Here is a 27,477-nt window from a genome sequence, read left to right as displayed (position 1 = left end):
TGGGTGTTCTTGGCTTGGAGTAGGGGGAGGGGCTGGGGCATCCCAGGATCTTTGAAAAAGGCAGAATAGAGCTACCTGACTGAGCCTAGATGGACCTTGTTCTAATGCCCTTGGATCCCTAGGCCTCAGCCTTGCCATGTTTATGAAGTGGGGATCATGAGAGTGGGGCGTCCTAAAGGATGGAAGCGAGTTTTGTTTGCTGGAAACAGAGTCTCAGAGTCAAAGCTGCCTTTCCCTGGCCTGCCCGAGGGCTGGGATCTTCAGGGTGGAGGTGGCCAGTGACACCCCCATGGCGGCGAGAACCCTGAGCTCCTCGCTGAACATGGGCGTGTCAGCACTGGTGCTGGGATGCCAGTGTTCCGCCAGGCTGCACCTGTTCCTTGATGCTCTCAGCCCTTCCGCACACACCTTCCAGGAGCTGGAGATTGCTTCCCAGGTGTCAGACTTGCCTGGGTGCTCCTGGCTGACAAGTCCCAGAAAGTACCACTGCTGCAGGGGACAGGCTAGGAAGGCTGAGGCCAGCTTGAAATTCTCCATTCCCCTCCTCAGCTTACCTCAACCTGTCCTCTAGACCTCTCCTGGAGGTAGCCAGGGAGACAGGGAGTGTGGCTGTCCACCCTTGTCCCCACAGCCTCCCTTAGGCCCCTTTCTCTGTGTCTCTCTTCTTGTCACACTGAACAAGGGTGTAGGTATGTAGATATGGATACACCTGTTTGATAATCAATGGAAATGCCACTGGCTTATTTCCATACTTCTGACCTCTATGCTTTATGAAGTCACCTAGCTGGGACTGTTGGAGACATGGCAAGGGGGCTGCCCACATTAGCCCCTTCTGCCCCAGCTCCGTCCCTGTCATACACTGTCCTGTTCCTTGCCCCACCCTGTCCTTCCTTTGTTCTCTGGAGTCTGAGCTATCTGCTCTGCTTGTCATTGCCTCAGTCAGATCTCTGCAGCACCCTCACAGTCAGCCCCGGATTCCCTGTTTCACAGCCAGGGTGCTGAGGCTCAGAGAGGTCACATGACGGCCAGGGTCATACTGCTGGTGAAGGGCAGGCATGGGCCAAGCACAGATCCTCCAGCTCCACGCCCAGGGCCGTTTGCCTCGCCATGTCCCAGTGCTGTCCCCTGCATCAATGAAGTTATAGTGTTGGTGAGCAGCAAGCGGCAGGGCTGCCGGGATTTATCCTCCTCCTGAAGCTGGAGTAGGGTCTGGGGGCCAGCCCTGGGAGGTGGGCTGCTGGAGCTGCAGCACCCCCCCATGTGCAGCTCTGTGCCCCACTAGCTTCTCAGGGGACCCCACCCGATTCTCTGTGGTGCCTTCCACCAGGGCCACCACCTCCTCTTCGCAGCATGTCGCTGCTGCCAGGCTCCCTCACTGTTTCAGAGCCTCTGTTTTCCAGGGCCTGACCCAGGGTACTGACTGCTGGGCCTCAGCAGTCTGGAATGAGATGTCAGGTAGGGAGGGGAGGGCCCAGCACTCCTGTTGTTTGCAAATGCAAGAGACACGGGAGGACGGGAGGATGGAGAAGGATACTGGCAGAGACTGCTGAGGACCACAATGGAGTCGTGGAGTCCCAGGGCCCTGGATGATGGTGGGCATCTAGTCTCCAGTCTGCTGCTGGGACGTCCCCAGGAGTGAGGCTGAGCTTGGCCACTTGCCAGCCATATGGCTTCCCCCAGCTCTACGGCGGAGATAACAAGAACGACACCTATGACATAGATCTGTCTGAGGAGAGGAACAGCTGTGCCCGCCCCCAGGGAGGGGCACATCTGGGTCATTGATGTGGGCCAGGCCACCGGCTGGGGTCAGAGGGGCCAGCAGGAACAGTGCAATGGTCACAGAGCTGAGGTAGGGATGCCTTGTGATTCTGAGAGCACCGAGCGGGGCTTCGGGACAGGGCCCTTCTCAACCAGGTCCCTGTGCCCTGGAGCCTCTGGACTTCTACCTGCCCAGGTCTCTATACACACACTCCTGATCCTGTGCCCTGATGGGTCACTGAACTGCACAAATTGATGCAGATTCTTCTGGAACATTTTCCCTTTTTTCTGTTACTATGAGTACAAGATGGAGTATACCAGGGGTTATTTCACAAGAGTTGTTGTAAGCTTCAGGAACCTGGATAGCTTCATTGGGTTTGTTCAGTCTCAGAGGTTTTCCCACAGCGGTTCCTAGAGCCTGGAGGTGAAAACATCTTCCTGCTGCCTTGCACTTCATTGTGTGGGTGCACCGACCATTCCTTAGCCACCCCTACCTGGAACGTTGGCAGTGTTTATAGGTGTGTGTATAGGGGTCCTGTGTATAAGAAGTGTGTACAGGTGTATGTACAGGTGATGTGTGTAGGAAGTTGTGCACAGGTGTGTGTATAGGAGGTGTTCCAGTTGTACACACACCTCCTCATGCACATACCTGTAAACACTTCCTGTACACACACCTCCCCTGTACACACCTCCTATACACACGTCCCCTATACAAACACCTGTATATACCCCCTGTACACACACTTCCCATGCACACCTGTAAACACCTCCTGAAACACCTCCTTATGCACACTTCCCCTATACACACACCTGTGCACAATTTCCTATACACATATCACCTGTACATACACCTGTACACACTTCTTATACACATCACCCCTGTACACACACCTATAAACGCCTGTACACACCTCCCCTGTACACACACCTATAAACACCTGTACACACACCTGTTCATGCACACACCCACCATACACACACTGCATGCATGTATGCACTTTCTTGTCCACACACCCCTCCTCGCACCCACCCTTCCTCTTGCACTCATGGAAGCATTTCCCTGAGGTGGATCCCAGAAAGGCCCCATCCACGTGTGAGGTCCTGGGAATGGAGCCCCCACTCCGTTTCCCAGCAGAGTCTTGGGTGAAGTGGGGAGAGAGATCATTGTCTTATTCTTTTGTTCTCTTCTCCACCAGAGAGTTTCCTTTTTCTGAAAAACAGAGACCTCCCTGTGCCTCGGTCACGTCATGGGGAAGGTGGGAGCAAGGCTGCCGTTCCCATCCACCCCAAGGGCACAGGCCTAGAGACGAGGTGGGGTCATGTGCTGGCCCCTGTCGGGCCTCAGCAGGCCTGCTTGGGCGTGTGGTAGTAAACCCTGTCCTGCCCCAATAGTGGGGTAGGGGGCAGCCAAGTCAGGAGGGGAGAGGCTCTGGGAACCAAACAAGAGGCAGAGCCCAGCTGGCTCTCCCACGCGTCTGACCTCTCCCTGCTTCCCACTTAGACACAAAGGATGTAGGTTGGAGGAGAGGGAGAGAAAAAGGAAAAGCAAGGACTTCAAATAATAGCTCAGGCCAGCAAAGGGAGACATTGAGGGCTGACTGGCCAGCTGGTCTCCCCAACAATAAGCCTGCTCTTCAGATTAATGGGGACTTTTCAAGTGAAAATACCAGCTCCCTAGAGACCAGGCCAGGATCAGGCAGCCCCTCCCAGGCACTGCCTCCCTTGCCTAAGCCTGGGCTGTGTTCCTCTGACCAGTTCACTGCAGCTCAGGCGGGCATCTGGCCTGGCTTCAAGAGCTGACCTGGCCCATCCTCGGCCTTCCCCCACCCTCACCCCCTCCAAGTGGGCTGTCTCCTGCACAGCAGAGCCCACATGCCTCCCCCTCCCTCTGCCCCCATCGTTGGACCACCTGCCTCAGGTCAACTCCCTCCCAGTTGGCTTCATCTCTCCCTCTCTTCCCTGCCTTACTCCTATACCCATCTCGCTCAACAGAAGCTTCCTCACCCAGAGCCACTCTGAGGACTGACAGGGTAGCAGCTACCAGTCCAGCCCTAGAGAGTTCCCCTAATCGAGATAGAGATGAAGTGCGGCCTTGAGCTCTCATGGGGTGAGCTAGTGGCCAGAGGAATGTAAATGCAAAGAGGACAAGCCACGGGCACCAGACCGAGCCCCCAGCCTCAGGGGTGGGGCCCCAGGTGCCCACGTCCTGTATTATAGTACCCACGTGAAGTCCCAGCCATCTGCCCCATTACACTTCCTGTTCACAGGCACCCTGGGAGACCGCGGTGGGGGCTCAAGCTCTTGAGTCCCTGCCACCCGTGTGAGGCCTGGATTGAGTGCCAGCTTTTCAGTCTGGTCCAGCAGCCATTGTAGATATTGAGGAAGATGTTCTCTCTTTCTCTCTCTCTCTCTCCTCTTCATTTCTCTTTTCTCTCTCTCTCTCTGAGATAAACAATAATTTTTTTTAAGTCATGGTAAAATGTGTACAAACCCGCTGTCCTACCCCTTCTTCAGCTCAGTGACATTCAGTGCCTCCTAGGCCTGCACAACCATCAGCACTGCCCAGCTCCAGATTTCCCAGGTGGACACTCTGTCCCTGTTGGGCACCAACACCCATCCACCCTTGCCAGGGCCTGGCACCACCATCCTGCTCTCCGTCCCTGTGGCCCTCACTACTCCAAGGACCTCGTGCAAGTGGGATTGTGCACAGTATTTGTCCTTCTGTGCCTGGCCTGTGTCACCAAGCACACTGCCCTTGCGTTCCTCTGTGCTGTGCCCTGAGCCAGAATTCCCTGCCTTGTCAAGGCTGAAGAACATTCCATTGAGTGGACAGAATGCATTTAGTTTATCCATTCACCCAGTGATGGGCACCTCAGTGGCTTTTGACTGCTGTGGATGGTGCCGCCAGAAACATGGGTATGCACATCTCTCTCTCTCTCTCTCTCTCTCTCTCTCTCTCTCTCGGTTTATTTCTTTGAAAGAATTAGAGTTAGAGTGAAGCAGAGAATTTCCATTTGCTGTTTCACTCCTCAGATAGCTACAAAGGCTGGGGCTGGGCCAGACTAAACCCAGGAACTCCACATGGGTAGCAGGGACTCAATGACTTTGAAACATCTTCTGCTGCTTTACCAGGCACATTAGCAGAGAGCCAGATCAAAGTGGAATATCTGGGGCTAGAACCAGCACCCATATGGGATGTTGATATTATGGGTGGTGACTTAACCCACTGTGCCACAGTTCCAATCCCACCACATATCTCTGCTTTCAGTTCTTTTGGGTGGAAGGCCAGGAGGGCTGGAGCTCCATGCAATTGGAGAAGGGAGATAAGGGCTGGAGAGGGGATACCACGGTCACGCAGCCTCCCCACTGCCCTGCTTTCTTGCTGCTGTCATTTGTTCTCCTTGACCTCCAGGAGCCAGCCCTCTCATGCTGCCCACCACAGCCCTGGTGGCTGACCTCTGGCCTGCCCCCTCTTTGAGTTTCTAGCTGCATTTTTGGGTCCTTCTCTGAAGCCTCAGAGGCACCTCAGACTAAGCACATCCCAGACCAAGCACCCTGCCTCTCCTCTCAAGATTGCTTTTCTGCATATGGCCCCGTCTTCATTGCCACATCTTCGTTTTGGAACTAAAAGCATTGTGAAAGACACAAGAATATATTCTGTCTATTCCCCCAGGCCCTCACGAGGCATTCACACTGCTGCTCCCTCCCTGTGAAGCCCGTTCCCACTCTGCACACTGTGGCCAGCAGCCCCAGCTCAGAGAGGCCTCCCTGCCGCCTTCCACGGCTGTATCTCTCCCTGGCTGCTCTGCTCCACTTCGCATGCGGTCCACTGTCCCTGTCAGAGGCTCCCTGGGAGGACAGACCCCTTTTGTGATGAGCAAGATTGCATCCTTGCAGCTTTGCACGTTAAAAAGTGTTCAGTGAATCTCCCAAAATAAAATCAAATAGATCAGTGAACACGTTACAGTTAGTTCCTGAATTCAAGCAGGAAAAAACAAGCCTAAATGTGCGACATTGAACTGCAAGAACACTGAACTGCACCGCCCCACATGCCTCTCTGAGGACAGTGCCTGGCAGAGCTGGGGCGCAAGCCTGCATCGCTTCTGCCTGGCTCCTCCAGCAGCACAGTTCCATGTGATCCAGAAACCAGAGGTGCTCCCAGGCGGGCTGAGTAGAGGGCTTGGGCAGTCTGGCGTGGCAGTCTGGGCACTTGAGCATTGACCACACTTTGAGCAGGTCTTGGAGGTCCTGGAGGCATTCAGGGCCAGCCAGCCAGGACTGCAGATGGTAACAGCCCCCTGGCCCTGGGAGACCTTGCTCTGTAGCTGAATTTCCTCTCTGCTGAGTCAGACATGCCTAGGGCCCCAGCTGGTGGGGATTGGGGATGATGGGCAGAACTGGCCGTCACTCGCTCTCTCTCCTGTCTTCACTCTGCTGCCCGAGAGCCATGTGGGCTGGATTGATGGGGAGAATGAGCAACACCACAGCACCTGGGAACTTGTCAGATCAGCAGTGGCACAGGCCCCACCCAGAACTGTGGAATCCAGACCTGTGTGTTAGTGATCCAGACTCCCCCCAGCACCTCATAACTGCTCCCAGAAACTGATGCCAGCCACCTGGTCTGTATGGGGCACCCACCACGCCCTCAGCCACAGGGGAGGCCAGGGAAGAGCTCAGCTTCCCCCCAACCCCATGGTAATCCCTGTGTCTCTCTTTCGTGCTTTTCTGAGTATCTCACAGTGTTGAAACATAGACAAAGGCTGTCCAGGAGAGGAGACAGTGGTGCAGTGACCCCGGGGCACTCAGCTGTGGGAGTTAAAGCAGGAACAGCACAAGTGTCAGGCACGTGGAGGTGTTCTTGTCGGCCAGTGGGGCGGAGAGGAGCGGGGTTTGTAGGAGGTCAGAACGATGCAGCGAAGACCTGGCCGCTGGCCTCAGCAGTCCTGGCTGGACCTTGCTCCAGCAGGAGTAAGTCAGGGAACACAGGAGGACAGTATCCTGTAGCCCTGGGCTGGCCTTTTGCTGCCACCAAGCCCAGTCAGGGTCACAGCTGCCCTGGTGGCAGGGTGCAGGGGGCGTTCCATCACGCAGGAGGTTGCATGTTTCCGGGAAGGGAAACCAAAAGCCCTCAGCTCCATGCCTTCTTCAGCAGGGACAGAGGCAGAGCGGACAGCTGAAGTCAGGCATCCTGAGTTGGGGAGCTGCCCACACTGGCTGCCTGCAAGAGCAGGTGCTGGCAGTGGCCACTGGGCCCGTACTGGGTCCTGCCACCCCTCCCCTGCTTTGTCTAGGGACTGCTGGGGTGGCCAGGAGCCCTGTCTCCCCGAGCTGCTGTCTCCAATGTCCTACGTGGTAGACTGCCAGAGCCCCTCGCTCCCTCTCCAGGTGCCCCAGCAGCCCCCATCCCTACCACACACTTGGAGTTCATCCTAACCATGTCCCTGGGGCATGACACAGCTGAGGAAGGTCACCCTGTCTCTCTGTCCAGTTGTGGGTTTCTTAGGTTGAAGAGGCTAGCACCTGAGAGCCCCTGTGTCCTCCACCCCACCCCCGGTGAGTGTGTGTCCCAGAGGCTGGCAGGGAGTTCCTGGAAAGGGCAATTGGATAAGCCAAAGAGCCTGAAGAATGCAGGGAAGCCAGAAGGAGTAGCATTGAGTGGGAGGTTCCTGGGAAGGGCCTTCTCACGGCCCCAGCGACTTCCTTCCATGAACCACCTGGGGCTGCAGGTGGCCACAGCAGGAGGTCCATCCTGGGGTGGGATGGGTTGCATTGGGTGAAGGCCTGGAGCCTGCCTCGGGCCAGGCAGCACTTGGGTTTGTCAAGGAGGTAGGGCTGGGGATTGATCAGAGGCGCAGGGAGACAGGTGAGAAGAGGACAAGACGGAGGCACAGGGATGTGGGACTTGCTCGGAACTGGTCGGAATGAGGGTGGAAGGAAGAGGCAGCTGCCAAGAGGAAGGACAGGAGGGGAGAGGCAGGGCTTGGGGGTCCCCATAGGACAGAACAGAACTTAAACTGTAGGGAACCCACAGACTGTTGGGGCCACCTGAGGGACGGATCCATGACATGAAACCTCGCTGTCCTGTGACTCTGCTGGTCCCTTGGGCTCCCTCTCACTTGTCCTATGCCAGAAGTTCTCAGAACATCTTGATCTCATATCACTCTGCCTGCTACAGTGATTGAAGGACCCTAACCAGTTTTGTCTGTGGCTCCCATCCCGTCACGGCTTGCCATGCTGGAGAGTACAGCCAAGAGGACTTTCCAGGATTTCTATTTGTTCCAACAATGGTGAACCCACACTGCGTGTCAACATAATGATGTTTGGTGGGGGAGGGCAGTGTGTCTTCTAAAATAAGAGCAAAAGTTAGAAGTGTGACTTTTTATAAGTACTAGGAATGCAGCTGGGTGCCCTGCTCTGAGCCTTGGGTGCTGCTGCTGGTGATTTTGGTCAACTCTAAAAGAGGAATATTCAGGGGACCTCATGGGAACCCAGTTTCTCAGATGGCATCTTAGAACCTGACATTCTAGGAAGGAGGCAGAACATGCCCACTTGACAACTCGAGAGACTGAAGCATGGAGACAACACCAGGTTGTTCTATGTCCCCCTGTTTAACCCTGAGGTCCCCTGGAGGGAGGACCGCCCCCCCTCGCCCTGCCCTGGTCCCAGAATAGCCATGGGTTGAACAGCTCACTGGCCTAGGGCCTGGGGAGGAAACCCAGGGGACAGGTTCGGCCGCCGGCTGCCGGCCGTTAACACCCACAGCTGAGTCTGAGAAATGCGATAGCGCCGGGCCCCGGCCTCCCTGGCCCCATGCTCCTGGGAGGAACCCTGTTCCCAGAAGTCTGTCCTGGACACTGCCGTCAACCTCGGAGTTCATTTCCTGGTTAAACAAACATCGACGTTCAATGGCCCAGTTGGGCCACGCCCAGGAGCAGCTCCTGAGGAAAGCCCAGTGCTGGGCCTGCTGGGCCACCTCCTCAGCCGTCCGGCAGAGACACATCCATCATGGGCCGTCACTGCAGCAGAACTGCCCGCATGGCCCACCCCGAGTCTGCCCGTCTGGCAGCTGGGGCTTAGGGGACGTGCAGAGCGGCCTGTGCTCAGAGCCTACTCAATGTCTGTGCCTGCTGGCATGCAGATTGTAACAGTGGCACCACGATAGCGCCCAGAGCTCAGAGAACACGGTCGCTGCCTGCTGTCCTCCAGTTGAGCTCTGCTTTGCACCTTTGCTGAAGGGCTGGGCATTTGCTGGCCTACCTGTGCAGACAGGGAGCAGGTGCTTCTCAGAGTGACCCCCTCTATCCACCGTGAGCAAGGTGTGAATTGCTGGCTGCTGGGTGCGTGTGCTCTGCTCTGGGCTCGGACACTTCAGTAGCAATGACCTTGGACAAAGGATACTTATTGGTGCTTTAGATTCCTCATCCGTGAAATAAACATGGTGCTACAGGTGGAGTGACCAATCCCTGGGATGCTTGGGACCACAAGTGTTTCCAGTTTGGGAATCTTGGCATAGACTTCATGGGTTGAGTGTCCCTAATCTGGAAATAGCCAAATTCAAAACGCTCTGAATTGCATAACTTTCTGACTGCCAGCGTCATGCTCAGGAAATTTTAGATTTCTGAGCAGTTCAGATCAGCCCACCTATAGGGTCTTACCACAAGAGTTGTTGGGAACAGGGGAAGAGATTCAAACAAAAAAAGCACGTGTGAGCACTGGGTGCGTGTGCAGTTCAGCATACACTAACTGGTATTTCATGAAGTGGGTTCTATTCCTGTGTGCAGAGGAGGTTCCAAGGCTAGGACAGGATGGGGGTCGGACAGAACTTTTGACCCCATGAACAGAGGGCAGGCAGTCAGTTGTAATGTGGTGTTCTTGGGACCCCAAGACACACGCACGTTTGCTGGGTCTGTTGGCTTCCCGCTGCCTTGGCTGCTACTGCCAGGGGAGTGTGAGGCGGCCCTCAGTGTGCAACAGAGGCCTTTGCTTTATTCGGATCGGTCTTTTTTTTTTTTTTATGACGTCTTTGCATCAGTCAGTTGCAGGCATGAACTGCCTCTGCAGCCAACACATACTGTGGTATAAGACTGGTCCCACTGACATGATCACAGCTGAGATGGTTACAAGTGCGATGGGCTATGGTCCCATGCACAGTGCCGGGGGAGGCCTTGTGTCCTGGCTTGAAGGGAAGGGTTTGTGTCCTGACTCAAAGGATGGGTGCAGTAACAGATTCTCCTATCCAGGAGGCGTACATTGAAACCCAGTGACGTAAGTGCCGGGCCAGTATTAGTAGTAACCGGCTTAGAATGTGGCCGCTCCTTGATGTTTCTGAGTGTCTTGCGCTCTGTAATGTTACACTTGGAGTTTGAGAGTTTTGTTTGCCACAGAACTTCTTGTAAAGTGTCCCTCTGTTTTAAATCATTTGCAATATGCTAAAAACAGTCTTTGCTAATTATAGCATCCACTGCACTGCCGCTTTATGTAGCTTCAATTACATCATTGGCTTTATGACTAAAAAGCAAATGAAACCATTCTTCCTCTGGACACATGGCTCTGTCTGCCACCCTCTCAGTTATAGAGCCAGCCGTGGCAACGAAGGCTGGTTTCTGTGGCATTTATCCTGTGTCAAGCACCGTTGCAGGTTAGATTGAAATCCGTGTTTTTTTTCTGTGTACGTAGAGACATCTGCTCATTGAACTCACAGTCTGTCTGAGTGCTAGATAGCATTAGGCTTGTGCTTCTGTGCCCATTGTACGGAAGAAAATTGAGACATAGAGAAGTTAAAAGATTTTTTTTTTTCATCCAGTAACAGCTGGAGGCAGGAGACCGCTGAGAGCCTCCATATGCTAGCTCACTGCCCAACCACCTGCAGCAATCGAGGCCAGGCCAGACCAAAGACAGGTTTCCAGGGCTCAGTCTGGGTCTCCCCCAGTGGGTGGAAACCGAGTGCTGGAGCCACCACCTGCTGCCTCCCAGGGGTGCACGGGCAGGGAGCTGAAGTCAGTAAGTGCAGCAGGAACTCCAGCCCGCTGCTTTGGGGTGGAACACAGGCGTCCTAGCTGGCGCTCGACTCCCAGTGCCAGCCTGCCCTCAAGCACTTACTCGGTACAAAGAACACTGATTCATCATGCAACCAACAGAGGAGAGCTAGACAGCAAGTGCTGGCCATGCATGGTGAGGTTTGCATGCTCCCCAGGGCACACTCAGAGGGGTTGGTTAACCAGCATTCCACTGACAGGGATCTGGAGAGGCTTGCTTGGAGGAGGTGGTGCCAAGGCACAGTCTCTAAAGGATCACTGGCAGTCAGCCAGGCAGAGGAGGGAGAAGAGACCCCAAGGGAAGGGCACAGGCCCAAGCCCTCATTCAGAGAACCACAGGTGTTCAAGGGTGGCACTTGCTGTGGGGTTCTTGACGGAGCATGAGCCCAGCAGCCTTCTGGCTAGTGGCTGTTGGGAGCCATGTGGATAAGGGAAGGTGCACAGAGGTTACGGCCTCGTGGCTGACCACTCAGGAATGAGCCCAAGCTGCAGGCTGAGGAACACCAGACGCCTGCCCTGGGCAGCGTGCTGACCCCTGCTGCCTCCTCGTTATGAGCGTGGCCAGGGTCTGCTCTCTGCCACCCATATCAGTGCCGCCCCTGCTCATTGCTCTGTTTGCTTCCGCAGGTGGAAGGACACTCCAGAGCTCTTGCCATCGCACAGGAACTGCTGTCCTCGGAGAAAGCGTGAGTCCCCAGGCGGCTGCCTGTGGCCTTGAGCTTGTGAGCAGAGCCTCTTCCCCCCTCCCGGCTCCCACAGGAGGGGAGCTCATGCACACGCACCCCTCTTTGCCTCTGCAGGTATGTGGAGATGCTGCAGCACTTGCATCTGGTGAGTTTCTCATTTGGCTTGTCCGTCAGCCATCCCCTTCTTACGGGGCTAGGATCTAAGGGGCAGGATTGCCCTGGGGACACAGGCGATTTCCACTGGTGCAGGTGTGGCAGCCGCCAGGCACTCACCAGGTTCTTTCTGGGAGGTGTGTCTCCTGATCCCTGGCTTCTGCAGGTGGAGAGCAGGGGCTCTCTGTGAGGTGTAACCTGCCGGCTACGGGGGTGGGGTGGGAGGAGACCAGCTGTTTCTAGGAGATTGGAGGTTTCCTCAGCCCTGTTGGTGAGGAAGGCAAAAAGACCCGGACCTGGGTCTGGGTGCTGCCGAGAGTATAGGTTCACGTGCGTGTGTGTGTGTGTGTGTGTGTGTGTGTGTGTGTGTGTGTGTGTGAGGTTGCAAGAAGATAATGGAACAGCCGTGGGAACTCAGAGCTTTCCCGGTCATCCCAGCACAGGAATAATTATTCCCAGCCATCCTTTGGTCTCTCAGAGGAGTGGGGGGGGGGCACAGATTTGGGGGCCGCATGGCTGAAGGGACTGCCCTGTCACGGCTCACAGGGCTGCGTTCGGGCTGACAGGCGTGTCTTCCAACCCTTGCTGTAGGAGGGGAGTAAGGAGGGAGAGGCAGGACCCACTGGGCTGTGGCCTAGTCAGGACTGAAGGCTTGTCTGGAGCACAAGAAGTAACTCCCATGTGGGGGCAGGCCGCCCCGAGGGACACCCTGAGTTCAGCCGTCCTGCTGAGCTGAATGCTGGCTTGGCACTGCTGTGTGTCACTCTCCATCCTAAGACGGCCCGGGGCCCAGCGTACACCCCTGACTCAATTCACTGTTGTCGTGAACTAGCTGGGTTCCCCCACCTACCCTAGGAGCACGTCAGGGCAGGGTCATGTGAGCTCCCTGCCCCAAACAGGCCTTAGTCAACAACAGGCGCCACTGACCTGGTGTCGCCATGAGGGCAGGGGCAGCCGCGTCTGTGGGGGCAGGGCGGGCACAGACTCCAGAGGTCTGGTGTGCACAGCCACTCATGCCCACACTCACGTGGCAGCTTTTTTCTCTGCCAACCCATGGCCCCCAGGTGAGATCCCCCCACAATGCCAGGGCAGCCAGGGGCCTCCTCCCATCCTCCTCTCTGTCTCCCTCACTCCTGGGCTGGCAGCATGGCCACCAGGCTGGGTGTTTTATCTGATGACTTGGTAAGAGTTTTTTCTGGAAAATGCTATCCACTATGAAAACCTTCCATAATAATTCTCTGTCAGTGAAGTACTGTTATGTGAGTACTGGAGACAAAAACTACTGTGGTGGTTTAAGTAGCTTGGGAGTCATTCTTTCACATAAAATAACTCCAGAAATAAGAGAGCAGCAGGGTCAGATGTAACAGTTCTGCCAGGTCTCAGGACCAAGATAACATCTGGATTTGTGCTGCCTCTGGTCCTAGGGTTCCTCACAAGCACAGAATGGCTTCGAGCCCCACAGTCGCATGACCCCTTCTTCCCCAGCCCTCAGGACCCTCATAGGAAGAGGGGTGAGGGTAGAGGAGTGGGGGCTCCCAGCACAGTGGAGGCCAGGTGGGTCCAAGTGGGGACCCCCGCCCAGCAGCCTCAATATCACCTGGGAGAATTGGTGAGGGATTTACCCCCTGGACTCCAGCCTGGAACATCTACACCAACATCTGCCCTCTCCTTGGTTGCGAGGAAGATGCCTGAGCAGGCAACTCCCTGGGACCCAGTGCCAGGTACACAGCAGGTGGCTGATCCTGTGGGAGGCCGAGTTTCCAAGGGCCTTGTCTTGCTCCAGATACATATGTTAAATAAATTAAGTCAGAGTAACCTGTGATTTGGAGTCCACTGTTAAATATGCATCATGTTTGAAGTATTTTAATTATGCATGCTAATTTAGGACTTCAAAGGCATTTCTGAGCTCTGTTGGTTCCCCACCCCAGGCTCCAGGTATCTGGAGGCTGCCTGGACTGACTGCTGGAGCAAAGCTGGAGGCCATCACCGCTAAGATTTTTTTTAACAGTCCCATCACCCCATGGACCCTTGCGTCCTGCTCTGCCCCTCCTCTCCTCCATCCTCCACGCCTCTTCCCTGTACCAGACCACCACCTGTCTTGTATTTTGCCAACTCTGAGTGTCTCACATAAGCAAACTGATGCATATTATGGTCTGTCATGATGGACCTCCTGTATGCGAGCGTGATCTGCAGCCACGGCCACGGCCAGGCCCTTCCTGTTCCCGGCTGAGTAAGATTTCCTTGCATCACTGCGTCTCCGCTCGTTTATCCATTTGTCACCTCGAGAATATTTGGCTTCTTCTCACTTTCTGGCTGATTTGAAAACACAGTAGTGAACACCGTGTGTGAATGTTTTCCATTCTCTTGGGTGTCTGCGGGGGTGTAGGTGCTAGGTCGTGTCTTTAGCCTTTACAGGAACTGTACCTACGTCATGTTACAGTCAGAGGTCCTGGGGTCTCTGCTTCCTGTGAGGCCCATTACTGCCTCTCTGGGTGGATGGAAGTGGATTCTTGTGTGTGTTAAGATTTATTTTTTAAAGGTGGAGTTAAAGAGAGGAGAGACAGCGATCTTCTATCCGTTGGCTTATTCCTCAAATGGCCACAGTTGCTGGGCCAGGCCAAAGCCGCAGGCTTCCCATGCAGGTGCTGGGCCCAAGGACTATCCTTTGCTGCTTTCCCAGGCTGTATTGGAAGTGGAGTAGCTGGGCCTGGAACTGGCGAACGTGTGGGATGCCGGCACCACAGGCAGTGGCTTTACCGGCTACAGCGCAGTGCTGGTGCCTCTCTGTGGTTCTGACTTTGGATTTTCCTGATGATTGACAACAGCAAGCATCTTCTCCTTCTTGGTTGCTTGCACAGTTTATCTCTGGAGATGTTTGTTTCCCAGATTGGAGGTGGGTTGTTTGTCCTTTCATTGTAATTCTGTACCAGGGGCCTGTCAGATACATGATTTGCAAGGGTTTTTTTTTTTCCCTTAACTTTAGGCTGTCCTTATTTTCTGGATATGATTATTTGAAGCACAGAAGTTGTTCATTTCAGGGAAGTTTGTTTTTTTTTCTTTTGCTATTTGTGCTATCAATGTCGTATTTAAGAACATCTTACCCCAAGTCACAAAAATTAATGTCTGTGCTTTCTCCTAAAAGCTTTATAGTGTCAGTACTTACATTTATATCTCTGATCAATTTTGAGTTAATTTTTAATATTGTCTGCATGATTGAGAGGGACGCATACCCTTGTGGGCCTTTAATTAGGGTGTGAGGATCAGGTATGGAGGAAGATGGGTGGGACGCGTGTTTCAATATTTCTTTTTCTCCTGTTTCTGCAGGGGAGGAGGGAGAGAAGGCTGCTCTTTGCTGTCAAACTACATCAGCAGCCCTGGATGAAGGGTGGTCCTTTGATGGTGCCCTAGAGACCCTGTCATAGGGAAGAGTGCTTCAGGGGTGTTACTTAAGTGGTTTTAACAACCCTAAGACAATATTGGTTTTGTTGCTCCAGGGTTGAGAAAATCTTTCCAAGGTGTACTAGTTAACGGAGTCCACCCTAGTGCATCCACAGGCCTAGGAACATGCTGCAAAGCTTGGCCAGGAGACTTGCTCGTCCAACCTGTTCTACTTTCCATCCTCTGGCGAGGCAGTTGAGAGGCAGATATAACCACTGGTTCACTTCCTAAATGTTTGCTTGGGCTGGACCAAGCCAAAGCTAGGAGCCTGAAACTCCGTCTGCATTTCCCACATGGGTATAGTCTTCCAGATGTACCCACCCACTTAAGCCGTTTTCCACTGCTTTCTCAGGCATTGGAACCAATGTTCATATGGGATGCCAGTATTACAGGTGGTGGTTCAACCCTCTGCAACGCCACACTGCCCTCACCATGTGAATCTTTTAACATGAAGTCCAGTCCATTACCTGTTTATTTCACATGATTAGTACTTGTTGTAGTCCCTGCCTGCCCTGCAGAGAATAATTTTCAATATTCCAAAGGACCCTCCAGTGAGTTGCCAAGCCAAGTGAGGTCATGCCTCTGAGTCAGCCTGTGACCTGCCAAGGCAAGATGGTGACGTGAATGGGTCATGGCCAGGGTTGGCCAGCCTGTGGCCAAATGGAATCTCAGTAAGTCCAATTTATCTTGGCCACAACATTGGCAGTTTGACCACTTATTGGAAGGATATCCTGGCCACCTTGCAGCTCAGCCCAGGAAAGGGAGGTGTGATGTGACCCAAGACACTCAGCAGAGGGTTTAGGGGAGCATTATGGTTCCAGGAAGTGCAAGGTACCTACTTCCTCTGCAAGTACCCTAGCTCCTCAACCTCAAACAAGTCATCTCCCTTTTCTAGAAAGACAACATCAGCCCACTGGCTGTGTAAGGCCTGAGAAATCAGCAGGTCTAGCCCTGCCGAAGCAACTGCAAGTGGGACTTGGCGTTCAGCAAGCCTATAGCAAGCTTGTTTTTAATTTGATAGTTTTGTGTGGCTCACAAGTGATGTGGAGTATTCAAACAGCCCTTGGGAGAAAGCAGGTTCCCCACTCTGGTGCAGAGTGATGGAGAGGGCTGAGACTTCCAAGTCTGGCAGCCCTGGGCTCACGTCCTGCTGCTCTGATGACCTTGACAAGTTCCTTGCCACCCCTAGACCCAGGCCCCTGGTTGGAAAGTGGACATAACCAGCCCAGTAGTACTGCTGCAAGGACAAAATGAGACACAAATGTAAGCGTCGTGTATGTGTGCTCAGCCACAGAAAACATTGTGGTTCTGGAGTGCCCCCTGGCCTGGTGCTGGGAAACAGAGATGAGGGAAAGAAGTATTGCTTAGCTCGCAAAGAAAATTGAACTCCCTTAAAGGTGAAAGTTGACCCAAGGTCCCATCAGTACCCCTACAGGAAGACAAGGGTTGTGCATTCTCCAGGCCTTGGCCTGTACAGGGCAGGCCTGTGAGGTTGAAGCAGGGACTCAGCAAAGTGTTGGGGAAGAACCAGGTACTCATATGCAGGCTTCAGCCTGGCCCTCTGGCATCATCCTGCTCCAGTCCTGCACTTCCTATGTGGGGCTCTGTGTACACACACACACACACACACATACACATGTTGTGCACTTCCTATAGGGGGCCTCTGTGTACACACACACACACACACACATAGTGCCCCCCAGCCTCTCTGTTTTCTTCTAGTATAGACTTACCCCCTGCTGGATTGCTCTCGCCTTGAGTCCATGTATCCATGGTCTCCATGTGGCTTTCCCAGGCCTGACCCAGGGCTCTCCTCTGCTTTGCCACACACCCTGTGCTTTTTCCTGTCTCAGCACAGGCTCTTTTGCTGAGATTGCCTGTTGCTCCCCCTGTGTCCCAGGACATCCCTGCTGATCCCACATTCCCCTTGTGGTTTGTGCAGAGCAGGCACTGAGTCTATAAACCACGGTGGGGGCTGAGGGCTTCTGTGAGGATGCCCCTGGGACCTCTGGGGGTGGCGGATGGTGCCCCCTGCACTTGGCACCTGCAGCTGGTGGAGTTGAGGCATGGGTGATTGTGGCAGTTCTGATTCTGCTCCTGCATCTGAAAGGAGTAACCTTGGTGATGGCCATCCACCCGGCAGGGCTGGGTGGACTCATGAAGATTAATTAGGAACGAGCAGCCAACATGCGGAGCGATTACAATTCCAGCTCCTGGAGTGTGACATGAATGCCGCCCTTGGCCGTGTCTTTCCCTCACCCATGGGCAGAGGCTCCTCCAGGACTTCCTCTCCTTTTCTGTGACGTAGGGGTCATACCAACTGCCACCCATGGAAACATCCCCAAAGCCCCAGGGAATGCCTGACCTCACGGACAGCACCAAGCACTGTGGGCACAGCTTCTGTGTGCATAGATCAAGGTGATGTCTTGGTCAGGTGCAATCAGAGATTAGCAACAACTGGTCATAAATTAGGATGAATTAGCATACTTTATAGTAAGTATGACACCTGTGCTGGGACCAGCGGGTGGTGACAGGGCACTGTGACACCTGTTCTGGGACCAGGGAGGGGGCGACAGGGTGCTGTGACACCTGTTCTGGGACCAGGGAGGGGGCGACAGGGTGCTGTGACACCTGTTCTGGGACCAGGGAGGGGGCGACAGCATCCTGACATCATGTGCTGTATAAGGAGGCAGATGGCGGGGTGCAGGGAAGGAGCTTAGGCCACTGTTGGTCTTCGTTGAAATGTCAGGAGGCTGGCCCACTCTGTCCCAACTGAGTTGAGAACTTTTACCTTTGACCTTGCCACTCACCAGCGTTGGAGGCCTTTGTTACAGAGGGGCTTCGGGACCACCGCATTCAGTCTCCCAGGCTGCCTCGGAACTGAAGGGTGGCTTGTGGGTATAACATGGATATGCTGGGCAAAGGGGATGATTCACTTCCTACTGGGATGGAACAGGGCCACATGGGATTTCATGGGATTTAGAATTCATGCATTGTTTGTTTCTGGAATTTTCCATCTAACATTTTCATACTGCACTTGGTCCCCAGTAACACTGTGAAAAGCAGAAGTGCAGGTGAGCGGACTGCCCTTCACTGGAGCAGCAGTTTATAGTCTGCAAAGGGGGTGGTTTTTTTTTTTTTTAAGATGATTTGTTTAGTTGAAAATTAGTTGAGAAAGAGCAAGAGAAAAAGAGACTCTTCCAGCCGCCGATTCACTCCCTAGATGGCCACAATAGCTAGAGCAGGCTGAAGCAGGGAGCTTCTTTCAGGTCTGCAATGTGTGTGGCAGGGGTGCAAGCATTTGAGCCACCTTCCACTGCTTTTCCCAGGCCATTAGCAGGGAGTTTGGTGGGAAGTGGAGCATCCAGGGCATGATCTGGCACCCATATGGAACACTGGCACCACAGATGGTGGCTTTACACACTATTCCACAGTACTAGCCCCCTTGCAAAGCAATTTTGATGGTGGGGATGAAACCCCACAGCCTCGTGCTGTCTCTGGTGGGACTATTGTACCACTTCACAGATGAGAAAACTGAGACCAAGAGAGGGGAGAGCTGTCTGGTGTAGGGGCAGAAGGCAGAGGACCTGCCCTGCACCAGACACAAGGCATGATGCACCCTTCGGATGGACGTGGCAGCTACCTTCTCCCTTTCCCAGCATACCAAGGTGGACGCTGCCCTGGGAGACAGGGGCTGGGGCCTGACCCTCAGGGAGACACCATGTGTGGCTGGAAATTCCTGCTCAAGTGGGAAACCTTCCCTCCAGTTCAGAATGATCCTGGCACCAGTAAGAACTATGAAATGGGTGTTTAGCCTGAATCCCCACCAAGTTCCCAGGCTCGATTGCTGATTCTTACTCCCAACTCCAGCTTCCTGCCAGTGTAGACCCTGGGAGACAGTGGGAATATCTTGAATGATTGGGTCCCTGCTACTCGTGTGGGAGCCTGGGTAGTGTTCCTGGCTCCTGGCTTGGACCCAGCCCAGCCCCAGCCATTCTGAGCACCTGGGAAGTGAACCTATGGCTGGGAGAGCTTGCTTGCATCTTCTCCCCCAATGCTACCACGGGATCAAGCCATCCTCCACTGCTTTCCCAGGTGCACTAGCAGAGGGGAGCATCTGGGTCTTGAACTGTGTTCATATGGGATGCTCACGTCGCAGGCAGAGGTTTAACCTACCACCTCACAACAACAACCCTGGAGATGCGCTCATTCATGGAGGTGGAGTTCTTTCATGTGACTTCTGTGAAGAGACAAACCTGCCTTCCCTCCAGAAAATCCATGCTTGTGTTCAGGACTCGGCCGCTGACAGTCTCGGGGCCTGGCGATGGGACCTTGGGTCGTGCAGGACTGGGGCCAGGCAGGAGGCAGCTTGGCCTCCCTCCTTGGAACTGTGAGCTTGGGGAGCCACAGAGCAGATCACAGTGGCAGATGGTCAGATAGGGCAGCTGAGCCCTGTGGGAGCCCTGTGCCTGCTGTCCTGTGTGGGCACCTGCGTCTCTGCCCGTGTTGAAGGGACAGTGCTGGGGACCGATGCGATGCGCTCAGGCCCTGCCTCACCAGCCAGGTCTCGCTCCCAGCCCCCGTTCCTCCTGCCTCTCTCCCTCCTGCTCTCCATCCCTCCCTTTCCTACCAACTGGTCTGCTTTGCCTCAAACCCACCTGCTTCCTTCACCCTGCCCCTCTCTCCTATCACCTTCCATCTCTCTCCCTCACTGAGTGAGGACCAGGAAGACTTCCCCGGGAGGGGCTGCCCCTCCTCTTGGCCTCATTCCACCTCCTCATTTTTGATTGATGACTTATCAAGTAGTGAGAACCCTCCAGCCCTAAAACACGCTCTCTCACATGGTGCAGGGCTCCCCACCAGGGACACCCCTGACCAAGAGAGACCATCCGTCCTGCGGGCTGTGGAGGCGGCCGGCTCTGCGGTCTGCCTGACACAAATGGCTCTGAAGTTCACGGTAGCAGTTTTAGGAGAAACACAGAGCTGTGCCTCTAAGGGCAGGTGAATTTAAAGATAAATCCAGTGGATTTGAAGATAATTTTCCAGTGAGAAAAGAATCTGATGTGATCATCTCAGTGTTGATTATTATGCTTGTTTTAATTTTGGAATAAAATGAACAACAATAGAGAACTTTTAGGAAAAAGAGATAAGAAGGGTAAAAAATGAAATAAGTTGTATGTAGTTCCCCATGCCAGACATATTGGCATTTCTTTCTGAGGATGCTTGACATATTGGTATTTCTTCTCTTTTAAAATTTTTTATTGTTTTTTTTTTTTTATTGATTTGAAAGGGGAGAAAGAGACTATTAGAGAGCCTTCATCCACTGGTTCAGTCCCCAGATGCCCACACCCACGGGGCCAGGCCAGTTCAGTCCGGCTCCCCCATGCTGGTGTCAGGGACCCAAGGATTCGAGCCACCCGCTGCAGCTTTTCAGGGTGTGCGTTTTCTGGAAGGTAGAATCAGAACCAGAGTCGGGTCTAGAACCCAAGACACCCCGTGGGATGTGGTGTCCTGGGGCACCAGCTGCCCTTCAGCCGCCTGCCGTCGTATCCTTTCTGGATTTTCTGTCAGTGTGGTGCAATCGCTTTACATCATCAGCCTTGTCAGGGACTGGGGTGGCTTTGGGCTTTGTTTTGAGACAGTGTAGCCCATGAGCCTCTAGCCTTGGGTCATGAGAGAGCACAGACACGGCGTGTCCTCGCAGGAGGAAGGACATGGCCGGGACCCCGAGCCACAGGCGGGAGTGATCTCTCCAGCCCCAGCAACCCACAGCTCATGGGTCTTTTGGGCTTCCAGGATTTCCATGGAGCCGTGCTGAGGGTCTTGGATGACCTGGACCAAGAGAGTGGAGACCCACTGGCCCACAAGGAGCTGAGGCAGGGCTTGGGCGAACTCCCTGCCATCCTTGACCTTCATCAGGGCATCTTGGAGGAGCTACAGGCTCGGCTGTCTGACTGGTAAGTGACACTTCCTGGGCCCAGCCAGCCCCCAGCCCCTGTAGTCTTGCAGGGATGCCCCCCCCCACCAGCACTGCCCTATGCACTGCTGGTCTCCCCCAAAGTAAAACAGCACCAGGCATTGGGCCGAGTTCCCCACCCAGGGCTCCTAACACTGGCCTACTTCAGGCTGAGCTCCTGCGCCCTGTCCCCCAATGCACAGGGAGGTCCAGCAGAAAGTGGCCAATGTCTTCCTGACCCGGGAGCAGGATTTTGACCACCACGCTGCCCACATCCTGCAGTTCGACAGGTACCTGGGCCTGCTCACAGAGAGCTGCCAGCGTGCCCCACAGCTGGCGGCTGCCATCCAAGAGTTCGAGGTGGGTCCCTGGTCCTCTGACAGCCTGCTGGAGGAGTGCAGGGCTGGGCTGGGCTGGGCATCATGGGACCTGTCGCAGACCTATGGGGTGTGTCAGGAGGTCTGAGGCTTGGGACTCAGAGGAAGAACCTCAAGCATTTCCCGTGTGCCAAGGGATGGCCCTTTGGGAAGCCTTGGCCTCAGGCTGGGGCCTCGGGCAACCCTGCTGTCCCAAACCAGGCTGGAGCCTCAGTCTGGGACAAGGTGGTGGGGAGAGCTGAAGAAGTGCCCGACACAGCCCTCCAACTGGAGACCCAGGTCCCACGCAACCAGATGGGAGCATGTCTGCGTCACGAGCATCAGGAGCAGGGCAGGGACGAGGCCAGCTCCATGATGGCCCTCAGCAGGGTTGGGGCATTCCGGGAGGGTTTCCTGGATGGGGTGGAGGACCTGGTTTGAAGTTGGAGGAGAAGTTGGGGTGGGACAGCTGGGTCGCTGACAGGACCTCCGCTTCCCTCTCTGGTGGCAGCAGAGCCAGCAAGGCGGCAGCCAGAGCGTGAAACACCGGCTCCTGAGGGTGGTTCAGCGCCTCTTCCAGTACCAAGTGCTGCTCACAGGTGGGCCTGCAGCTAGTCCAGTGGGAAGGGGCGGGCGGGGCAGGAGAGGGCGGGCGGGGCAGGAGAGGGCGGTAGGGCCCCCAAACAGGCCAGGCAGCAGAGGAGACACTGTGGGAGCAGACTCACCCCAGCCCTGCACAAGCTCCAGGTTCCCTGCCCACACCCGTTTCCCATGCCTAGAGGTGCCAGCGGCACAGCCGGAAGGGCATCACTAACTCCCTGTCCTGCTTCTGCCCACCTGCAGACTATTTAAATAACCTGTGCCCGGACTCGGCCGAGTACGATGCCACGCAGGGTAAGTCGCCGTGAGCCCACGGGGCCTGGGAGGCCTGGCCTTGTTTTAGTCCCCTGTGCGGGCTGTGCCTCGTGTGTGATACCTGCGAGTCTCCGGAGAGAAGCCCCATTTCCCTCCCACCCAGGAGCTCCCTGAGGAATGGGGGCACTGAGGCAGAGAAGGGGGTCCCCAGAACGCAGACACCCCAGGCTCCAGGTCCTGTGTGACTGTCCCTTCCCAGGGCCGGCTGGGGCATCCCTTTTATACTGTGCAGTGCACAGCCGGGGCGATGGAGGCACAGCACTGTAGGGGGCAGGAAGAGCCGGGATTGGAACCTGTGACACTGAGGCAGGAAGAGGCAGTGCCCCCAAGGCCCCGCTGCCACAGTGGTGGGGGAGGGACAGGGAAGGACAGGGGTGAACCCGACAGGGAGAGGTGAAGATCTCCGTGCTAGCCCGGCTGGTCCTCCCCAACGCACCCGGCTGCCTGCCTTCCTCTCCAGGTGCGCTGACCCTCATCTCCAAAGTCACAGACCGCGCCAACGACAGCATGGAACAAGGGGTGAGTGCAGCCACCGGCCCCTTCCCTCGTGGGCAGGCCCTGGGATCCGTCCACCTGCCCCGTGGTGCCCTGCCTCCTGCCCTAGGGGACGGCACAGAGCCATGGGTTCCAGCCCTGATGTGCGGTGAGACCTCAGGTGTGTCCCTCTCTAGGCCTCTCTGGCATACCCTGCCAGCCCAAACCTGGTAAGGCGTGCCCAGCTGTGGTCCAAGGTCACACACAGCAGCCACAGGGACTCTGTGCTCAGACCTTCCCCGGGCGGCGTTTGTGTGAAAGAGATGGCGTTCCTCATGGGCCCCGGGGGCAGACCACTGGAGATTGCACGTGTTACACCCTCAGCAGGTGCTTCCTGGATTCCTGCTGAGGGTCACAGACTTTATCTCACACCCAGCTCATACCAGCTCCATGTGTGTGGTCACCATTGTGCCGTGTGTGCAACAAGCTGTGGGTGTGCTAGAGCTCCATTGAAAAGGATTCTGAGGCTTAGTCCTAGCTCAGTGCGAAAGTGAGCAGGGAGCAGTTAGGCATGCCTTCCTCAGGCCTAGAAAAGGGGGTGATGGCAGCCCATGTGTTACCATGTTCCGCTTCGCTGTGGCAGAGGCACAGGGTGCCTTTGCAGTGGGCCATCCTCAGATGGGGCGAGTGGAAGGACCCCGTGTCCTGTGCTGTGCTAGAGGCAGCAGGTGGCAAGGTGGCTGGATGTGAAGCCCAGCCCTGAGGCAGTCAGTCGCAGCTCTGTGGAGCAGTTTCTGGTGGGAGGGTGTCCTGGGCAGAAATGACATTGGGTGGTTGGTGCTGGGTGGGTGCAGGGTTTGGAGAAGGGAGCTGTGCCTTAAGCTGCCGATGGGCAGGATTTGCAGAGGGACTGGGGGTACAGACCTTCCGGCTGGTTTCTCTGTACACAGCTCTCACCTCGTGCCCGTGGGGCCTGGCCCAGTGTCGGGCTCGGGGGACACCTGTGTAGGGGCGGGGTTTCTTATTTCCAGGATTGCAGGTGGCTCTGCCGAGGGGTGGAGGTATGCTCTGTGCACCCTGGGGTGGCTCCATGAGGGATCTGCGAGTGGCTTGAGCACCTGTGTTTCTAACCATGAGGTCTTAAGAAAGCAGATGGTCCCCAGCCACTGAAATTGGGGTGCTCCAGACCTAGCAGTGGGTGATAAGAGGAGCATGGGCCCAGAGACAAAATAGGAGCTTCAGATGTGGCCAGGCCCGTGGCCCCCAGGCAGGCGGCAGGCCCAGAGACCAGCCTGGCAGTCCACAGAGGCTGGAGTCCCAGTGCCACCATTCTTGGGAGTTTGAGGTCTGGATGAGGCCATTCTGGGCACACTGGGAAGCAGAAGCACCCCACCTCCCATATGGCAGAGACAGGACCCTTGAGGGGGCCCTGACCGTCTCCCCCTCCCTTCCCACTCTGGCCGCAGGAAAACCTGCAGAAACTGGTCCACATTGAGCACAGCGTGCGAGGCCAAGGGGATCTCCTCCAGCCAGGAAGGGTAAGTGCGGCCACCACTGCAGGCCGGGCAGAGCGGGGCGGATGGCATGAGGTGCCGGTAAGCTTCGCTGTTGGACCGGGTCACCAGACAGGCCTGGCAGCAGAGTGCGGGCTCCTGCCTGCAGCTTCCGGCTGCCTGCCCTGGCTTGCACGGCTTGCCTGTACTCGTGGGGTGCAGTGGGGTGCCACGGATGCTGTGCTGCTGTCTACACCAAGCCTGCTGAGTCCACGCTGGCTAGGAAAGTCGGCAGGAAGCTCTCCAGTCAGTCCTACACAGCCTGGTCCTCTCAGTCACCTCTTTGCTTTTACACTTTCTTATGGAAACACACACAACTTGGCTCAAAAATAGTGGCTGTGGCAGGTCGTAACTCCCAAGGGTCAGGAGGGAGGCAGAGGTGGGCGAGGTGTGCCCAGGGCTGTTGGTGGGGTGTGTGCAAGGACCAGGACCTCTTAGGCTGTGGTGCAGTCCTTGGCAGGCTCTGGCCAGGCCCGTGAGTCTGGGCATTCATTCTGAGCCGTCTGGCTGAGTCCTTCAGAGTGAAGGGGACCCAGCCACTGTCCATAGCCACAGCTGACTGAGCAAACCTTCAGGCCCCCTGGTCTGAGCGGATCCCTCATTGTGGCACACAGGGAGGAGGGAGTCATGGTGGGACTAGGTGGCCGCCTCGGCGTGGGCTGAGCTGGGCGCGCCCTGGTGTTGCCCTGTTCCTTGCGAGGCTCCATGATTTGAACTTGCCACCTCTGTATCCCTGACACAGCTGTCCGCCTCTGTCCCCTGCAGGAGTTCCTCAAGGAAGGGACGCTGCTCAAGGTCACTGGTAAGAACAGACACCCCCGGCACCTGTTTCTGGTAAGTCTGCCCCGAGTTCTGTGAGTTCCCTTAGTGCTAATGACCAAGGCAGGAGGGAGGAACAGAGCGGAGCCTCAGGCATGAGGAGACCCGGGTGCAGGCAGCCACCACATCCCAGGCTGCGGTGTCCCCGTGGGTAGCGGGAGCCAGCACAGTGACCCTGTCCAGGCAGCACAGGTGAACTTTATATTGAGGGTAAGAGACCCTTCTGGATGGGAGGGCAGCTAGGTCCTGGTCTGGTGGCCACTCGCTGTGTGGCCATCTCCTGCTTGCCTCTCTGCCTTCCACAGGCATAGAGGTCACGACAGGCCTTCCCCCACCCCTACTGTCACCCAGCTGGGGTACTCAGTCCTTGCTGCTTGCTGCCTGCAGGCCCCTCCTGGGTGCACTGTCCCTGGCAGGTTCCCTGGGGTCCATCCTTTGTCATTATGCCACACCCAGGGGACGCAGGCGAGCAGTGCCCGTTTCCTCTTGGGAGCTTCGCACAGATGTGAGCGCACTGCAGCTCCATCACGTCTGGCTGCTTCCAGTCCCTGTGGTTTGTGTGGGCAGTATGTGGCCTCTGCTTGCCGGGCAGAGTCCCAGGCGTAGACGCAGTGGGGCTTGTTGGTCCTGCCACCACGCAGAGCTGCTGAGAGCACTGTGTCCCTCCTGTGCCTGGGCGCTGAGCGTCCAGCATGCTGCCTCTGCGCACACACTCCCCCATGGGAGCCTCGGGGAATGGCAGGTGCCATGTGCCCTGTAGCCCCGGGGACTGCAGCAGAGCCCAGGGGACCGCACAGCCTTAAGGTGGATGGCCGAGCCTGCCTGTGCCGCTCTCTCCCCAGATGAGCGACATGCTCCTGTATACCTACCCCTTGAAGGATGGGAAGTACCGCCTGAGGAGCTCGCTGCCCGTGAGCGGCATGAAGGTACCTGGAGCTGGGCACTCGGCGGGTGGCGGGGAGCCTGAGGCAGGCTCGGGCAGCAGCCCTCCTCCCAAGATCACCCAGTGCAGCCAGCCCGCAGGCAAGGGCTGCAGCCAGGGCATGCCTCGGGCAGTCAGGGGACCAGGGAAGGAGGGACAGAGGGATCTGTGCCCTTGGGGGTACTACTAGACCCAACGTGGGATAGGGCAAGGGGGCACAATCCAGGCGGAGGAAAAGAAAGACCTGGAGGCGACAGCAAGCAGGGGTTTGGCGGTTTCACCTGTGGCTGGGCACGCGTGGTGTGGCGTGAGCCACCTGAAGTGCTGTGACACCTGCGGTTCATCCATGTGATGCATGCCTGGTGCCCGTCTCCGGAACGTCCTCATCTTCCTCAGCTGAAAGCTCCCTCTCCCACCACTTCTGAGTGCCTCCTTGGGGTGGCTGGTCTCCAAGCCTGGCCTTCTCAGGGCCTCTGAGCAATAGCCTCCCAACCTTGTCTGGGTAGACCCCACCATATCCACGGGTACAGCCATTGGGATACCCCTCCCGGCTGCTGTGCCCTGTGGGTCACCCCATGTAACCTGGTCAGGCTTTGGGACCACTGGGATTCTCCAGCAGTAAGAGATTTTAGGAGGTTAATTAGCAGACTGCAGTGGGAGGTGGTGGTGGGCTCCAGGGGGCAGAGTCGGGTGGCCACAGCGTACCTGGGGCAGCCGGGCGTCCCTGGGACGGCTTCTGCCATCACAGACAGAAGGGAACAGGCCTCTGCTCCCACTCTGAAGGGGGCTGCCGGGGGTCTTCCAGGTCAGCCGCCCTGTGACAGAGAAAGTGCCCTACGCCCTCAAGATCGAGACTCCCGAGTGCTGCCTGATGCTGTCTGCCAGGTGGGTGGGGGCAGTGGCGGGGGGAGCCTGCAGGGGCTGGCTGTGCTGTCTGGTCCTTGCTGTATGGCCTTGAACCACTGTCAGCAGGCGATCACCTTCCTGCTGGCCTGGCTTGTCTGCACTGAAGCTCTGGGAACGGCAGAATCTGTGCATGTGATGCTGACATGACTTCTGCCACCCTCATTCCAGCCAGGGCCCAAGGCAGACTGTGTGCTGATATGCAGGGTGGGGGGCGCCATCTAGTGGACACAGTAGCAATTTCTTCCTAGCTGCTGATTTCTTGCAGCGCCCAGACAGACCATCCATCCTTCTCATGTACAGATGTCTGGAAAGCTGTGTGGGAAGGTGGAAAGGTGGAGGGACACAGGGTTGCCCTTACCAGCTCTGCTTAGAGTGCCCAGTTAACCAAGAACCCTCCTAGTGTGGGGACCGCCTGCGCCTGCCTGATAGCCCAACTTTTGCCCAGTGCCTTGCTGACAACATGGTGTTCCCCTCACATACCTCATCTCAGCCTGACAGTTAGAGGA

The 27,477-nt window shown here is 56.0% G+C and overlaps 1 protein-coding gene across 1 annotated transcript in view; it reads left to right on the top strand.

Annotated features, from left to right (window-relative positions):
- Window positions 1-27,477, top strand: part of FGD5 (FYVE, RhoGEF and PH domain containing 5) — a 76,835-nt gene that overhangs the window by 43,159 nt on the left and 6,199 nt on the right. Inside the window, exons 5-15 of the mRNA XM_040995246.1 lie at window positions 11,421-11,479; window positions 11,594-11,624; window positions 20,867-21,027; window positions 21,230-21,386; window positions 21,894-21,981; window positions 22,226-22,276; window positions 22,758-22,816; window positions 24,238-24,309; window positions 25,090-25,158; window positions 25,986-26,069; window positions 26,871-26,950. Coding sequence (XP_040851180.1) covers window positions 11,421-11,479; window positions 11,594-11,624; window positions 20,867-21,027; window positions 21,230-21,386; window positions 21,894-21,981; window positions 22,226-22,276; window positions 22,758-22,816; window positions 24,238-24,309; window positions 25,090-25,158; window positions 25,986-26,069; window positions 26,871-26,950 — 911 coding nt within the window. The remainder of the gene's footprint in view (window positions 1-11,420; window positions 11,480-11,593; window positions 11,625-20,866; window positions 21,028-21,229; window positions 21,387-21,893; window positions 21,982-22,225; window positions 22,277-22,757; window positions 22,817-24,237; window positions 24,310-25,089; window positions 25,159-25,985; window positions 26,070-26,870; window positions 26,951-27,477) is intronic.

The sequence above is a fragment of the Ochotona curzoniae genome, unplaced genomic scaffold (genome assembly GCF_017591425.1).
Source record: "Ochotona curzoniae isolate NIBS_2020 unplaced genomic scaffold, NIBS_Ocur_1.0 contig_908, whole genome shotgun sequence".
NCBI lineage: Eukaryota > Metazoa > Chordata > Mammalia > Lagomorpha > Ochotonidae > Ochotona > Ochotona curzoniae.
This window is presented reverse-complemented; position numbering and strand designations above follow the sequence as displayed.